Raw genomic sequence first — 16,265 nt, forward strand, 5'->3', positions numbered from 1 at the left:
AACCTTTTAAAACAAACACCTGCTAAAACTAATCGCCTTTTTGTTTGTGGCGTTTTTTTGAATTTCAAGATAAATAGCAATTTGGAGTTTTATGTTTATTAAAATAAAACAAACTTTTATCACTGACATCTACATGTAAAATCGAGTTTTAGATATTTTTACTGAGGTATTAGTACAGGGTGGTCCGAACCCAGGCCCGCGGGCATGGAACTTTCTAAAATGCGAACTTATAAGTTATATTTGCGTTTTAAAATAAATGTACAATAAAGTATCTCGCTCTGCTAGAAAGTATTGTTGTACAGGTTTTTACTGTGACTTTATGCTATATGCCCCGACCCTTTCCAAGATGCAGTTTTAGCCAAATTGATCTGGTTACTAGAACCTTTTTGCGCGAACAACAACGTCTTTGTAATTTAGCGATTGTGTAGAATGCAGCACCTCTCTTAAAATTTTAGTAAGATACGCACGCGGTTTTAAACAATATTCGACGCTTATAAAATACAGTCTTCTAAACGTTTTTTTTTGTTAAATGCGCAAATTTTTCCCGCTGTCTTTTACGATGCTTGGTGACGTCACTTTTAACCATTTTATGCCCCGATCAAACAAAAAATGTTGATCCGCTCCATGTAGACATGTAGCCTACTTTATGTGGCCCACAAAGAATATACAAGAAAAATTATGGCCCGCGATGCAATCAACCTTGGACCACCCTGTATAAGTCAACCTTGGACCACCCTGTATAAGAACCTCAAACACACATGTGATAATTGTGCTCCTGGTCTTCTGAAATGGTACCGATCGGCAATAAAATTAATAAACGTTAAACCAATCTTGAGTTCTCATCTAATTATGGCTCTGCGGTTAAATTTGTAGAAATAATAAGGTAGAGTATATTAAATGCAATCGTTGGGCATCTTAGGATTATTTAATTTTAATGAATAATTTTGTTTGGATTTGGCAATTTAAGTTTACGTACAATAAATGGAAGGATTGAACCCTTCGGTTGTATAGCATACAATCCACTCGATGTTTATCGTTATCTTTAAGAGCTCCTTAAAGCCATAATATAGATTAATGAAATATAGGAGCTGTTAAGGGGCGGATCCAAGGGTACTCCACGCCATTAAAAAATAATGATGTTCTTAAGGTTACTTGAATATGACGTCACGTTTTGACGAAAATTTGTGACGTCATTTCTTAACATTTATTGTGGGTTATGGAGAAACATAAATCGCGGAGCCGCCCCATGGAGCTCTTTCATGTAGAAAAATATGTTTCAATGGTCTTCATTTTACAGAATTATAAACATAAAACTGAAAAAATTAAAAATCAACATGCTTAGAATTTTTAGCGAATTGAAAATAATTCCTGACCAGAGTATTAGTTTAAATAATAAACTAATAAAGTATGAGCATAGTTGCTTAAAAGGCCTAAAAATATTTGATTTGTTTAGTTGTTTACTTTTTCACTTGTGCCATAAACAAGCTAAAATGTGCAAATACTGTATACATTTTCGACGCATTCATAAGACTGTATGTCGATCAAAACATAAATAAAAACTACTATACTCACTGTTTTGCGAAACTGAGTTCTACAAATAATGTAATCATGTTAATTTATAAGCTTCTGAAAAATGTTTTTATTGTGCATTAATTTAAGTACACTATTTTTTATTACTTCATGAAGGCTGTAGCTTTGCTTTTCTACACCAAATTGCAATGCCATGTAAACGGATTCTTGCACTAAGAAATATCATAATATTCGTAGTTTTTAAATATGTTTACTTGTTTTCCATGGATTAATATTGTATTTATAAAATGTGCTACGAAAATTGAATCTTTGGAGCATAATGGTTGGAGGTTGTAGTAAGACGTAATAAGAATATCAACGCCCATACTGAAGTAGGTATCATTTTGGACGTTTCGAATAACTCTTTATTCATTTTCAACATAGAATAAAGAGTTATTCGAAACGTCCAAAATGATACCTACTTCTGTATGGGCTTTGATATTCGTATTACGTAATATTGAATCTCATGTTTGAAATTACCTTGTGATCCACGTAAAACGCTACTGAAATTCCGATTATGATCAACAGAAGGGCTGCTACAACTCCAAACATCATAGTGACCGACACTGTCTTCGGTTTTTGTGTTTCCTCGACTGAACAGAGCACAAAAATCATATCGCATTTTGTTGTTGAAGGCAATAAAAAGTAAAATTTTAGAAATTAGGTTCAAGTTCACCCTGGTAGAAACTACTATTGTAGTAGCATTGTAAAGTTTAATGGTCCTCACCTGGTATACGCAAGCACGTTATTTGGTTAGTTTATCCGCTGGGAAAAAACATGATTTACTTTTGCTTGGATTCGTTTTATAAATTACCAAAAGCGTGTTTTTAAGACTTTAAAAAACAACGTCAAGCATAATCCACAGAGCAAAGTTAACGAGCTTAACATACTTTGTATTTGCTATACATAAAAATCGTTGTACATTTATTCGTTGGCACGTTTACGCATGTTAATAAATATCCTTTAGAAAAATGTTTTTGCGTTCCCTTTACTTTTAGTTTGGAGTGTGGCTTGCGGTATGGTATTTGAAAGACTGCAAATTTTAACCGGGTTTTTAAGTCTATCGTAGCGACTTCGTAAGCTATTTTGATGGGGGCAATTACCCTCCATTTTGGGCAATATCTATGTCGCAGTTAATATTTTATCGTTCGTCTTTGTTCAGTTGTTTGTATGTGTGTTGTTTTTACCACATTGCTTTCAATCTTGCTTTTTCACGTTGCTTTCGTCGCCTCTTCTTACTTTTGCACCTGACCTTTCACGTTCTATTTCTTATCTTATCAAGTTTTTTGTTGACACCTTATTCTTAGTCACATTCGGCACTCGCATCAATTTTAAACCTCGTTGTGGTTGTGGATGGAACACATGTCTGTCTTAGACTAGTGGTCGGCAAACTGTGGGCCGCGAGCTACTTTTTAGTATTTTAGTTTTTTCATGTATTCGTCGGCCGCGTTCTAGTCGTACGTGTACAAACGTACATCATTGTATTTTAAATGTTGGAACTTTTTATACTGTCTCAGCGTGGTTCAGGCCCGCGTGCCAAATGTGACCCTGAGAGTGCTTGTCAAACTATACTTTTTGCGAACTATGTAAACGGAAATTTTTTTGCGTTCATTCTTCGTTTATGGTGTGTTTTATATTATGGCAAGACGGTGTTTTCGGCATAAAGGCGCCTTGTAATATTTCACTATTTTTTGGTGTTAAAAGCCTCACGCTGTGTGGAATTACACTCCATACAAAAATGCAATTTCTACCAAAACATATCTATTTACAGTAATTTTCTATTTAACTTTTCTATTCAAGTTGCATAATACCACACCGGCTTGTTCGTGAACAACACGTTTCCTAAATTTCTTGAACTGTGACGTTACTAGTGACGTCAAATGTCAGAATTTTTATGAGCTTTTCATAGTTTTACTTAACTCTATTGAGCCCAAAATCGATATTCCGTGGTTTTCTGCGTTGTGCGAAAACTTTACAGTCAAATTTCTGTTAAATTATACGATAAATCCGTTATTCTGAGCAATATTTGAATCCATTTACGTGCCATATGCCCCACGTATTCTTTGAAGTTTTGGCAATTTAAACCAAACAAACCCTGTATTTTTTTAGATCGCAATTAAACTGCATTTTAGGCGCAATTAAACTGCATTTTAGCTTCATATTTGCGCCCGGGTTCATTTCAAAACAGGCGCAACTTTGTGACGTCATTCCAATGCCTCCAACTTCTTGGAGCTGTCACAGTTTCCGTAGTAGTTTTACGTAGTGTGCAATAGCTCTGAGAAAAATAATTTAGGCAGCGACAAAAAAAGTTTACCGACCACTGGTCTAGATTCTAGACTCTTAACTGGTAAAACTTTGGAGCCAATCATTGTTTAAGTCTCGACAATATCCAGATCTAGTCGTTGTCCGATTCTATCGTTTTAAGCCTTTTTAATAATTGTTTTCCTTTGTTTTCGCTATTTTTGCATTACATTTGATAAGGCTAGTAAATAAAATATCTTCTGCAGACCGGCGGGTGACTTTCTGCAATGTTTCTTTTACGCAATCTCAAATTGTTTTAAGGGCCAAATGAAACAATCTATAGATAAACCGTCGGTCGCGTTACATACGATCAAGGTGTTCCAAGGTTGCCTAACTTAGTAATAATATTTGTTGCGTGTCCTTCGATGGCCAAACATAGTGGTTAGGATTTGTTTTATTTTTGACATCGTGATGTCATTTAACAATAATCCTACAATAACTGAAATTGTGAGAAATTGTGCGAAACAAATGCAGCCTAATCGCGCACAGCAAAAAAAATAGTTTCACTGAAACAACTTTTACTTAAGAAAGAGTTCTTTATTAAAATATTAAGGTCGTTTTGAATTAAAACTTATCCTACAAGCAACGTGGTTGATCGGTTTATATCCGAGCGGATTTAACGAACAAAACAATTTTGCATCACGAATAGTATTTTCAATTTGCGAATATTTTATTTGGTAGTTTATTCTAAACGCATATATTGGTACATTTAAGGCGAATGAACAGTGTGCCTGAAACGATTTTTTTTTAAATATTCTTTAAATGCAGCAAAATGTACCAATTTGCCTATAGTCTTTACTTTTATATATATTTTAGACTGAAGTTTTGTGTAAATATGTATAATTACCTTGATTTGGTGGTAAATCGACTTGGCAACTTATCGGTCCAGTTGTCATTCGACGAAGATTTACTTGCTCGTAACGAGGTTCATGGTTAACATACGCTTCTTCCATAATAATGATCGAACCTAATAAGACAGCTATAAGCACAAGAATGAGCTTTCGAAAGGGAATCAATTGCTGCCGTGTTTGCTCAACATATTAGTTTTGTAGTAGGTGTAGTAGGTGTTTCCTTGTGGGCATCTCTATACACCTTTATAGTTCTACGTACAGCGAGCTTCAATAATAATTAAATAGCTTCTTCCTATAAGATGCCAAAACAGCGACACTAATACATTGGTCAAAGTGTCTCCAAGCTAAAACTGATTGTTTTTGTAGAATCCTCGAAATATATCTTTGTAAATCCAAAAAGGTTTAGTTTCTGCTTTCACAAATAAAATATACCAATGGCTTTTAACGCAATTTTGTTTATCATTTTTTAACAACCTTGGTATTTATGTATGGTTCGAATGATAAAACTGATAATAGTTCTCCAACCGGGAACCATTGCAGGTTGTACACCTATGTGCGTAATCCCTACTTCTCCAACATTTGCGTTTGGTTTCAATTTCGTAACTTGGCAGACGCCCTCAACACATGGTGTCGTTTAATAAGGTTGCTGTAATGTGGAGTCTCACACTGGTGAATAAGCTACATTCGTAGAACTAGGTTAGATGCCGCTTAAAATCAACCGTTGAAATAGGCGTTTATGTTTATTGGCGCGCTTCATGTAACTAAACCTACTGAAGCGCAATACATCACGCAGAATTATTTTGTGTTTGTTTTTTCTATGCTTAATTATGGAGAAAATACCGATATTGAAAGAGCATGTTGTGACGTATACCAGAATACTTCACTACGTCAGTAAACAGTCGGGTCAATTTTTAGTAACTTGATTACCGCCGCAATTTTAGGCTGCATAAACTTTCCGCCCACGCAATACACAAAGTTTCCAATCTGGCTCTAGTCTAGTGAGTGCAGACTAATATCGCAAAACGAGATCGAAGAACGTCAGCACCCTGATGTTTCTTAAATTTAGTGTTTTTAGATGTCTGTTAAAAACGCAATTATGTGCTTAAGATCGTAACTGTGTACTTTCCTAGGATCGGTAAAATAAATTTCCATGCGTTGCTGAACCCAATCTTAACATTGCCCTGAATCCAACCACCCCCATTAAACCAACCATTTAAGATATTTTTTTTTAGAAGATAAGATCTGACAATCATCATATAAACAGACGTGAAAAGCGATAACTTTTAACTACGAAAGGTCAAATAAAATACCATATGTACATAAACATAGCACTGGATCGTATATTCAAGTTACACTGAAAAGCTGTAGAAACTTGGAGTAAGGTGTAGACTGTAGAGCAGTGATTCTCAACCTTTTTTAGAGCAAGAGCCGCATTTCAAACGTAAGGTTTGCAAGGAGCCGCATAAAAAACAACAGTAGGCATATAATTAAAAAATATTAAGAAAGCAACAAGAAAACAACCAATATAGATTACGCTAGCCTAGGCTAACTAATTAACAGTGTTTGCCCTAGCTTGTCGATCAGGACTAAATATATTGTGACGTAACAAACCACAAAATTATTTTAAAGAGCCGAATGGAAGTACCCGGTAACATTAGTACTTCGTACTCGGGATCCTTGCTGATACAATTCAATAATTCTTCATTTCTCTTACTTACTTTGTTGCAATTCTGCTACTTCTAACTAATTTTTCACTCGGTAAGAGAGCCGCAAAATGTTCAGTTGAGAGCCGCATGCGGCTCTGAGGGCCGCGGTTGAGAATCACTGCTGTAGAGTAATGTTTATGCGAGAATCATAAATATCTAACTTTCGAAAATAGCAAATTGTTTTCGTATTTAAATTAAAGTATGTTGATTCCCATGATTTGGAATGAAGCTTAAAATTGATTTTTTAACCATGAAGTTGTCCAAAGTAATGTTGCATCACAGTTAAACAGCATGCGGTATAAGAAAATAATTAAAAAATTAACAAACGCGAGTCATAACACACTTTTAATCAAGAAGTAAATGTTGAAACAAAGAAACCAAATTAGTTATACAAGCCTCTTTTATTTACATTACAATATTCTGTTTTGTGGTTTATTTTTATATTAGGGAAATTTCAATTTTTTGTCGATTCAGCAATATTTACAAAACAATTTATAAATAATTCAAATAAAAATGTTTAGAGTCTTTCGCTTTCTTGAAGCTGCCCAGTTTCAATTAACTTTAACGCTTCACTTATAAAATATCATAATGGTAGAGTTGATGTCACGTTGTGAGTGAGCAAACCCGTTTGCTGATGAGTTGAAAACTTTATCACCAACTAAACCATCCCAGTCTGTGGATTTAAGTAAAGATGAAATAACAGAGCCGAACTATTTGCAATAAGCTAAATAATCAAATTTCTGAATGTCGCCTCTGGCGAATATTACCAGAGTGGTTATTTTACCTTTGTGTTTATAGTTTTTCAAAGCGCAAGCTCGATTAGGTGCACATAAATATATACCTTAAAAAACGCTTTTTAGCTGATTACAAATTAAATGACATTGTGGTTAATGCTAATTTAATCGATTTTTATAGTCATATTGTTCCCCAAGTGGTAGTTCATTCGGCTAGTGTTCTGCTTGCTAATTTTATAACATTTTAGACAAAAAACAAACAATAAGTTTCACACAAAAATCATGTCTAACTTACTAAGAAAATCATTGCAGTCATCTCTATCAACTGATGTGCTATTCCTGACACCGCCGATGCAAGCAAACTCTCCATAACAGCTATCAACTCTACAAAATAATTTAATACAATTATGTTTGGAAAAGACAGACACGCCCAATTAAAAATGAAAAATAAACTCAAAAAGTTAGTAACTCGAGGATGGTTAATCGCATATGAGTGGCATTTTAGCGTTTGTTGTTGATATGTTGTCAAACTTATTATATATATTGAACAACGTTTGCTCCACGTGTAATTTAAACCAAGAGCAAAATCGCTAGAACAACTAGTAAACTAACTTCACTCCAGGGCACATTGCATAGGCGCTTCCAGACATCCCATAACTTCTGAACTGTAGATAACCAGGTGTAACTTTAAACAGTGAAGGTGGAACTGTGGAGTTTAGAACATCTTTACCGGTTGATATTGTGACAGGAACAACCAAACCGTCCGAAGAACTACATCCTGGAACTGCATTACAACAGTAACGGTTGTTAAAGTGACTTCCATTTTGGGCGATGATAATATATTTTGCAAAATACCTATATTTTCCACTCCAGCCACAATCTCCAATATCTTTGCCATTGAGTTTTTTATTTGAGACTCTGTTACCAATTTACCACCAATTCTATAAAAAACAAAATTAATCACACTTTTGTTTAGCAGTTATTCTATGTAGTTTTTCAAACCTGGAAAACATGGTGTAGCCTACTAAAATGTTGGACCATTTATTGTCTTGTGAACGAAGGTAACCATAATAGTAAGTCTTGGAGTTTGAATAGCTTTGACGATCAATGCTTGTGTCCGATCCAGAATGCCATTCCTTAAAAATACATCAATTTATTTGTTTGCACCAACCTATAAATTAACAGGTACTTTAAAAGTGTACAAATATACCTTCGTGTTGTTTATAATGTAAAACACATCACAGATGCTTGGTGTGCTGGTCATGTTGTAACGACAATTTGACGTGTATTCCATCTGGAAGTTCCCACGAGTAACATTTCCTTTGTATGATAGCCTGTCGTCCGTGATTGGTCTGTAACTATGAACCTAAAAGAGAAATGTAACTAATTAAACCGCAATGTCGTACGTAATTATTGTTGTAGTATAAATTCTGTGACAGGTGCTATACTAACAACTATACGACCGCAAACAGACATAAGAACATCACTCTATTAGAGAGAACTATAAGAAAATGTGTTGGCCTCAACCCCTGTAAGAAGCGATTTATTACATACGTTCTTAAATAACGACACAAAATAATGCGAAAGAAAAAAAAGGCGAGATAAAACGCATGTCAGAAAGTGACGATTTAGCAAGATGGTATTAAAGTACAGCTATAGGGTTTCGGGGTTGTAGTGAGTGTAGTGAGCTTTAAAATAGCCCTGCCCACTTGCAAAGAAAGTCATTTAATATAACTATTCCGAGTTGCGATGAGATGCTGCGATTTCTGGATTGATTTGACCATACTCAGAAACATAGTTAAATCGGCACGGATTGGGCGTACCGATACTTACAACGGTAAATAAAAAAAACGCGCACACAACAACAAACAGTTCAACAGGGTATCAGACTGATCCGCCACAATACTAAACGACATTTGAACAGGACTACAGACTTCAATAATTTTTCTTGCTGTGTATTTTAACAAGTTGTCAATCATGAATAGGTCACCAAGTTTATTCAAGTCCTATCATCCAGGGATAGCCGAAAAACATTAAGATATTATAAATCAGGGTGGTCCAAGGTTGACAGCATCGAGGGCCACAATATTTCTTGCATATTCTTTGCGGGCCACAAACATAAGGTTACATCCGTACGAGGGCGTGAAATGTTTAAAAATCGACGTCACAAATAATTGTCCAAGACATATAAGTTTTATTAGGAGACAGCATTTTATAAGCGTAGAATGTTCATGGAAACCAAAAAAATTAAGAGAGATGTCGCATACTACACAATCGCCAAATACAAAGACGTTTTCGTTTTGCGCAAAAAGGTATTAACCAGATCAAATTAGCTGAAATTTCACCTTGGAATGAATCAGCGCGTTAGGGTTAAGTCACAGTGAAAACCACATTTTTAGAAAAGTTTCGTATAAGACGCACTGCGGCTCAAACCGGTCATTAGTTATAACACATACCAAAATTAGGCGTCCGTGCTATTCCCTGCTGCGAATTTGGTGAGCGATTGGAATCTGGTTTATTTCATTGTATAACTGGAAAAATGTAATCATGACCAAACAATTGCAGTATTCTTACTGTTCGTTTGTCACTTAGATTTCTTTGAGTAAACAGTCGACGGTAGGGATTGCAATAATTCACAGTGCTCACGGGCCACGAAAAATGATGTGCGGGCCTGGGTTTGGTTCTAAATAAACCCTGTTCTAAATAATCGTTGTTTTTTGCGGAAAAAAGTTGTGCAAGATTATCGTAGGGCATGAAATGCCCTGTTTTATTGATCGGATACCTGTAATCCAATATGCCAGCATCAGTCATAGTCTTTATAACAGAGTTTGTTTACGGCTATAATAAGCAATATGTTGCTCAAGGGTCCACAACCTGGGGCCGTACGCCCGCATGCGGCCGTTGACAGTAACTAGTGCGGCCGCGAACATGTTTGAGAAAACACAATTCTTGGCAGCCGTACTTTAATACGAAATTTTTGTCTACTTTATGCGCAAATTATAGGTTTCTGAAACTGGTCTAACAGTACACAGGGTTTTTATGTTAGAGACGGCAGGAATGTGCCTTCCAGTTGGCTTGATCAGTGTAAAGAAGTAATGTAAAAATCTTTACGCCATAATCTATGAAACGTCGCCAAATTTTATAAATAGGCAAAGCCTTGGTTTGGATAAGAAGGCAGCTAATGGACGAATTTATTAGCTCCAGCTTTTAGTTTCCAAATTAAACTAATGGAATCAACAATCCAATGAACAACGGGCACGAGAATAGGTTAAAACAACACATACCGAATTCCATTGCCGAAGACCCATATCACGAGTCGGAAATAAGTTACCTGGCTATGGAAAAATTATGTGCGAAAGCCCAAACGATTTAATAAAACCACCTTTTGTATTTGTTTTTATTTAATTTAACAAAAAGTTTTATATTTTATTACAATTAGGTGAGAACATTTGTACGAATATTAACATAATTTATTTTGATAAAGAAATGAATAAAAAGGTACTAATTTAGAGGTGGTCTTAGAGAAGTGTAATACTTGACATCAGGGGTATTAAACATGCGGCCCGTAAGACCTTACGCGTCATACTTTAAATTTTTGTGCACGTGAAACCCAAACCACATTTAAAAATCAAAAATACAGTCTCGACTGGGTGGTTTTGCTGATTTTCAATACTATTTTCTGGTTTATAACAGAGATAAAATATGCACAATTTTTTGGCGTCTTCGGCGCAAAATACTGTTGTTACATTTGCCATTTTTCCAAATTATGGCTTTTTCTGGGCCAGAAAACATTAAATTTATGCGGACGCCGTGCAACTTAATTATTTGGCATTTATGAATGCTGCTAAAACGTCAGTATTTCTACTATGTAAAACAGCGCACTGTTGCGCCATGAAACGTTGTTGGATGTGTAGCCCTTAATCATAAAAGTATATGATATATATTTTTTTATCATATACTTTTATGCTTTTTTGTTCAGTTTAACTCTCTGAGCATACACTATTTTAAAGATTATTTGACTAGGGGGCTCACGTAACAAATAATTGCAAAGATTTCAAGAAAATACCGCTATACCAAATAAGTATCGCGTTCTCTTTGCATCGCTCTCCATGTCCGGCACCAAACTTTTAGACATCATGCGCAATGGCGGCCGTGAGAATAAATAAACAGTGCCACTATGAATGTCGTTGACTATAAGCTGGTGCACCCCTGTCCTAACTGGTCAGGTTGACCCTTTCGCTTACGCTTGTGTGATTTTCTAATTTATTGATTGGTGAAACCCAATGCTGGATGATAAAACAGCGTTAACGTTCGAAGGTAAAAAATAAAATTTTATGTATAATGTTAAAAGTGAAATAGGCCTACCTAAGAATTTAACATTTTAGTGGTGTCCAGGTTAACACATACATACATACCCGAATATACATATATTGAACGTCCTGGTCAATATTTGCGATTGCTGCTATGAAAAAGAACGGATGAGATTTCCGACTTGAAATGGCGACGCTCTGCTTTAAACATCTAAAAATTTGTTTAACAGATAAATACATTTAAAAATCTAGTCGGATGAACAAGTAAATGCTCAAATCGCTAACAATCAAACAATATATTCTTATTCGCATGATATTTTTCGTAAGCTATACGCTTCGCAATGCCTGGTTTAACGAAATCTTTACTTTTTGTATACACAATGAATGTCACTTGTTAATAACAGGTTTATTAAATAATATGTTATTCGCAGTTAGGCATAACAAATATAGCATGTTAGCTGAAACTTACAGGAATTTTGATCTTTCTAATTAAACAACGATATTATTAATTTCTTGCTAAGTCAAATTGTAAATACAAACAGAAACCTGTAATCCTTAGCATAAATGATGCTATAACTGCACCCGCTTCCGCCGTAAAAATAAATCTATAAAAAATAAAACATCAATTTTATTAAAGAATTTTAGCAATTACTAGGCGAAATACCCGGCGTTGCCCAGGTTAAATAGAATATTTACCGATTATTTGTAAGATCTTCGTAAATGACATCAATAATGCAAATATATTTTTTTAAATGTCATAACAAATTTGCTTATGCCTAAACGTTTGAACTATGTGTCACTAAATAGAAATTTCAAATCATGTGATGTGAAGTCGGTTAACTATAGCGCACAACACTTGGCTAAGCATGCAATACATCTTTTAAGTAACGAAAACCCGTGAAGTTTGTCAATTGAGATTAACTCCCAAACGTAAAACTTTAGGTTGCAGCAGCAATTGCTTAGACTTGGTTGATAGCGTCATGTTTAAGCAAATACGTAATCCCGGTGCTAAACTGCGTCAAACGTGAGAAAAATTCTCATTGAAAAAACAAATGCTTACTGTTAACTACTGCAATAAACGCAATATTTCGCGAACTATGCTAGGTATTGCGTGGGTAAACACATTGTAAGGCTTTGGCCTCAATCACAATCGCTAACAAACGGCTTAAAAATAAAAATTCAAGTCTTCGTAAATTTGCGAACTCTACCTAAATTTTACGCGTAAACAAGCATCAACAAGTTCCTAAACATAATAGACTTAGTTGGAAACATTAAAATTTTACTTTATAAAGGAAATGTACTTAGTTTTATTTTTTTATTTTCTGGCAGGTAAATTAAACTTGGACTATCTTTAACTTACTTCCACAACAAACGCGATATTTTGCGAACTCTGTCTAAATTTGGCATTTTTAAACTTAAGTCTTTACTTGGAACGTTGCACACGTTTGTTAGCATAGTTTATAACAGTGGTTCTCAACCGGGGGTCCACAAATAAATCGAAATATACCTATTGTTACATCGTATTTGCCAGTAATTACCGATTTCTATGAGACATTGGTGCTGTACGGTTGTGAGCTTACTTTCCGATACATGCGGTTTTTCTTTTTCGCCTGACTGTCGTGGTGAAAGTTGTTTTGCTGCTGTTTTGTGTAAAATGAAGTATTTTTTACTCAAAAGATTATTCTTGGTGAGTTGCGTTGTGTATAATGTGGTTTTGCAACCCTGGTAATATGTAAAGTAACATTTGCTAAATTTACTATACCACAAGTAATCAGTTCGCCTAGAAATATGGCTTCGTGTATATGATAACGTCATTAATGTAGTATTTACACTGCTCTTGTTTTGCAGTGCCTTTTCTTGTGAACTTTATCAGAGTGAAATCTCACTCTTTCTTGACTACATAAATTTGCTTTAAGTCTTGGTAAGTTTATGTTTATGTGTGTGACGTCATAATGAGGCCTTGTTTGCTAAATTGCTTGTTTTATTTAGGCGTTTGATAAGTTAGTGACGCTGATTGCTTCGAATTCTCCCGGTTGCCCAAATAGTTGGTGAGCATAATATTTGAAATTGTACTACGAGTTAATTGGTTTTGACACGTTGCCTTTGTGTAGAAACCGTCTCCTTCCCGTATTGTGCCAGCTTCGTTGATTCTTTCTTCAGTTCAACAACAAGTTTCAAATTCAAACTGTGTGTGGTTGTTTAAGAGGCTGAAATAGGAGACGCGTTTCCCTACAAGAATTTAGCCTCATATAGCGTTCTGCGCATAGACCGGGGCGCATATAACGAACGTTATACCTATATTAAATTAACTAACGCTGGGGCTTGGGATACATGCTTAAACACAATCTTGGTAACATTGTACCATGTTGTAAATCGCATTGAGTGTGACGTAACATTTCCATTGTGATGTAACACAAATATACTGTAAAATGACTGGGCGAACATGTTGCCACACACACACACACACACACACATCTCACAAACCTTCTCTTTTATTATGTAGATTAAGTAAAGCGTGGCTTGTAATGCCTCCAAAATCATGTTCGGTAATTGTTTTATTTTTTTGCCTACGTTACGCAGATTAATTTCAGTAATCAATACCAGGGAACCGTAAATATATTTTTCGACGTTACACGTATAGCTTACGTTGGCAATGTTGTAGTTATTTTTTTAATTTAAAGTATATACCGTCAGTTAATCATAAATATCGGAAGTCAGGGTCACTCAATAGCAGAAGTGCACCCAGGACAACATTATAAGTGGTTTACAAATTTTCATAGGTTGTGTCCCCCTACCTCACAACTTTGTGGCTAGCTGTTGGAAATACGTCAAGAAAGGTTATAAAATGTTCTCTAAAAAATCAGTTTATCTGGCTTATAATTTAAATATAATATGTTCGTCTCCCTCCCAATACTGTTCCGTGGCACCTAGGGTCGTCGAGGTCCACGCCTTGCCCTTTAGGGCATAATTTTTATGAGATGTCTCGTTATACAGTAAACGTTTTGGGGTTTTATATAGACCGTCGAATTGTTAGATTTCGATTGCGCTAATCTGTAGTTTTTTTGAAGAACACTCAGCCGTAGACAAACCTAAATAAATATGAAGCGACTGTCTGTAAAAACATACCAAGCGCTGCCTAGTCTTTACCAGGAAGTTGTGCAGGCGAATATAGTGTTATGCACCTCCGTCCTTAACAATTCGCAACCTGAGTGCACAACATTAGCTAGTCATCATAACTTGTATAGGTGTGGTCAAATAATTTCCTAGTACAAAGTTTTGGTGTGTAGCACAATATAAATGGGATATTAGTTACTCAATGATCAATTTGCCTGTAATATGATTTTAACATTACATCATGATAGTCCCGGTAAAACAAACAAAAATTCCATGCAACTACCAACCTCCATTCCATAATTGGCAAACATGGTATCTGCAATTCTGTAGGTTCCAGATCCATATTGATAGTTGTAGAAATCAGGAATCTCCGCTGAAACTTCGGATGCTCGTAAAACCAATTTGTCGAGAATTTTGTTGACGTTAAAATATGCTTCTGCATTAAAAAAAATATATTGTTTTGCGACTAATTTATCAAAGTAAACATTAGGATGAAGTGAATTAGGGGGGTAAAACAGCTAAATTGTTAATTCCGTTAGATGTCTTAACGAAACACATTCAACTTTGCCTAAAGCCCTAAACGAAATGCTTTCTTGTCAGCAGGTATTTTAGGGTAACTTACCTGGCTTGGGCTTAAGTGGGTAATGTTTGGTGTAAAGATTATATAAATTGCCTCCATAGAATGACAAGAACTTGTTGGTCGTTTCATATTGAATAAAATCTTCCGTTTTGTTGATACTAGAGTGATGCTGAACGTGACTTATCATCACATTGTCAGCCTGACAAAAACGTACGTTATTAATATACGTAAAAATGGTATCGGTGGTCTCACTAAAATTTCGCCTTACATTTAGTTGAAAGTAAGCGGGACTTTTGTAATCGAAACTTGTGGAATATCCGGCAGATCCGAAGACATTTTTGTTTTCCCAGTTCCTGGTATCTACAAAAATAATCTGGTAATTCATCGGACAATCGTATATTGATAATACTTTATACAATGCTTGAATGTCATTTTAACTACCCTTAAGAACATCTAAAGTTTCTTCGTAACTGAACCACATATCTCCACTTGAGCATGTACTTTTTATATTGTTTTCGTTGATTGATGCAACCAACGTCCAACCACCACCGCTGGTCACCATGTCACAATAAACCTTCATAATAAATGCCTATAAAACTAACACTATAGGTGAACTATCAGTTAATGGTTTAAAATTTCGTCTTATTTTCAATTTTTAAAAGAAATGCTAAATACGTGTTTCAAGGTTGATTACACAAAACTAAAAAAACGACTTTTGTTTTTTCTACAAATGCGGTTATTAGTATTGATGAGGGTCAATTTTTTTAATTTTATAAAAAAATATTAAATTCTGAGTCTTATCGAATTGTGCTAATTCTTAACAGAATATAAACGATTTAGCCGACTGTAGAGGTTTAAATGCAATTAATATGCATCTTACCATTACATTTTTATTTAATAAATGAAACAACAATTCCCCTTTTCTTTCAATTTTAGTAAGCTTTTTTTGCAATTTGGGTTTACGTACAGTTATTGGATGGGTTGAGCTCTTCGGTTGTATAGCATACAGTCCACTAGATGTAGTGCCTTGTTGCTTTAAAACTAAACATGATTCAAGATGCTCAGGAAACGGTGTTGAGTCTTGAGCTAAATTTTGGAAA

General features: G+C 35.1%; 1 protein-coding gene across 1 annotated transcript; it reads right to left on the reverse strand.

The window, feature by feature from the left end:
* Positions 1–6,082: 6,082 nt before the first annotated feature.
* On the reverse strand, positions 6,083–15,733 carry LOC146164714 (intelectin-1a-like). The gene is made up of 8 exons (XM_083380800.1): positions 15,607–15,733; positions 15,434–15,525; positions 15,208–15,364; positions 14,873–15,021; positions 8,404–8,527; positions 7,774–7,945; positions 7,457–7,545; positions 6,083–7,100 (listed from the first exon to the last, which is right to left on the reverse strand). Exons 1-8 carry the CDS (start codon positions 15,725–15,727, stop codon positions 6,997–6,999), a joined length of 1,008 nt encoding a protein of 335 aa, XP_083236926.1. The 5' UTR covers positions 15,728–15,733; the 3' UTR covers positions 6,083–6,996.
* Between the last annotated feature and the right edge of the window lie 532 nt (positions 15,734–16,265).

The sequence above is a fragment of the Ascidiella aspersa genome, chromosome 2, assembly GCF_963924565.1.
Source record: "Ascidiella aspersa chromosome 2, kaAscAspe10.2, whole genome shotgun sequence".
Taxonomy (NCBI): Eukaryota; Metazoa; Chordata; class Ascidiacea; order Phlebobranchia; family Ascidiidae; genus Ascidiella; species Ascidiella aspersa.

Excerpts from the sequence above, each read along its gene's own strand:
- LOC146164714 (XM_083380800.1), bottom strand. The coding sequence starts at position 15,727 with ATGGTGACCAGCGGTGGTGGTTGGACGTTGGTTGCATCAATCAACGAA. Across the intron at positions 7,546-7,773 it reads GCAATGTGCCCTGGAGTGAA|AGTTGATAGCTGTTATGGAG; the intron begins GTTAGTTTACTA and ends ATTATTTTGTAG. Across the intron at positions 7,101-7,456 it reads TGACTGCAATGATTTTCTTA|ACTGGGATGGTTTAGTTGGT; the intron begins GTAAGTTAGACA and ends TTAAATCCACAG.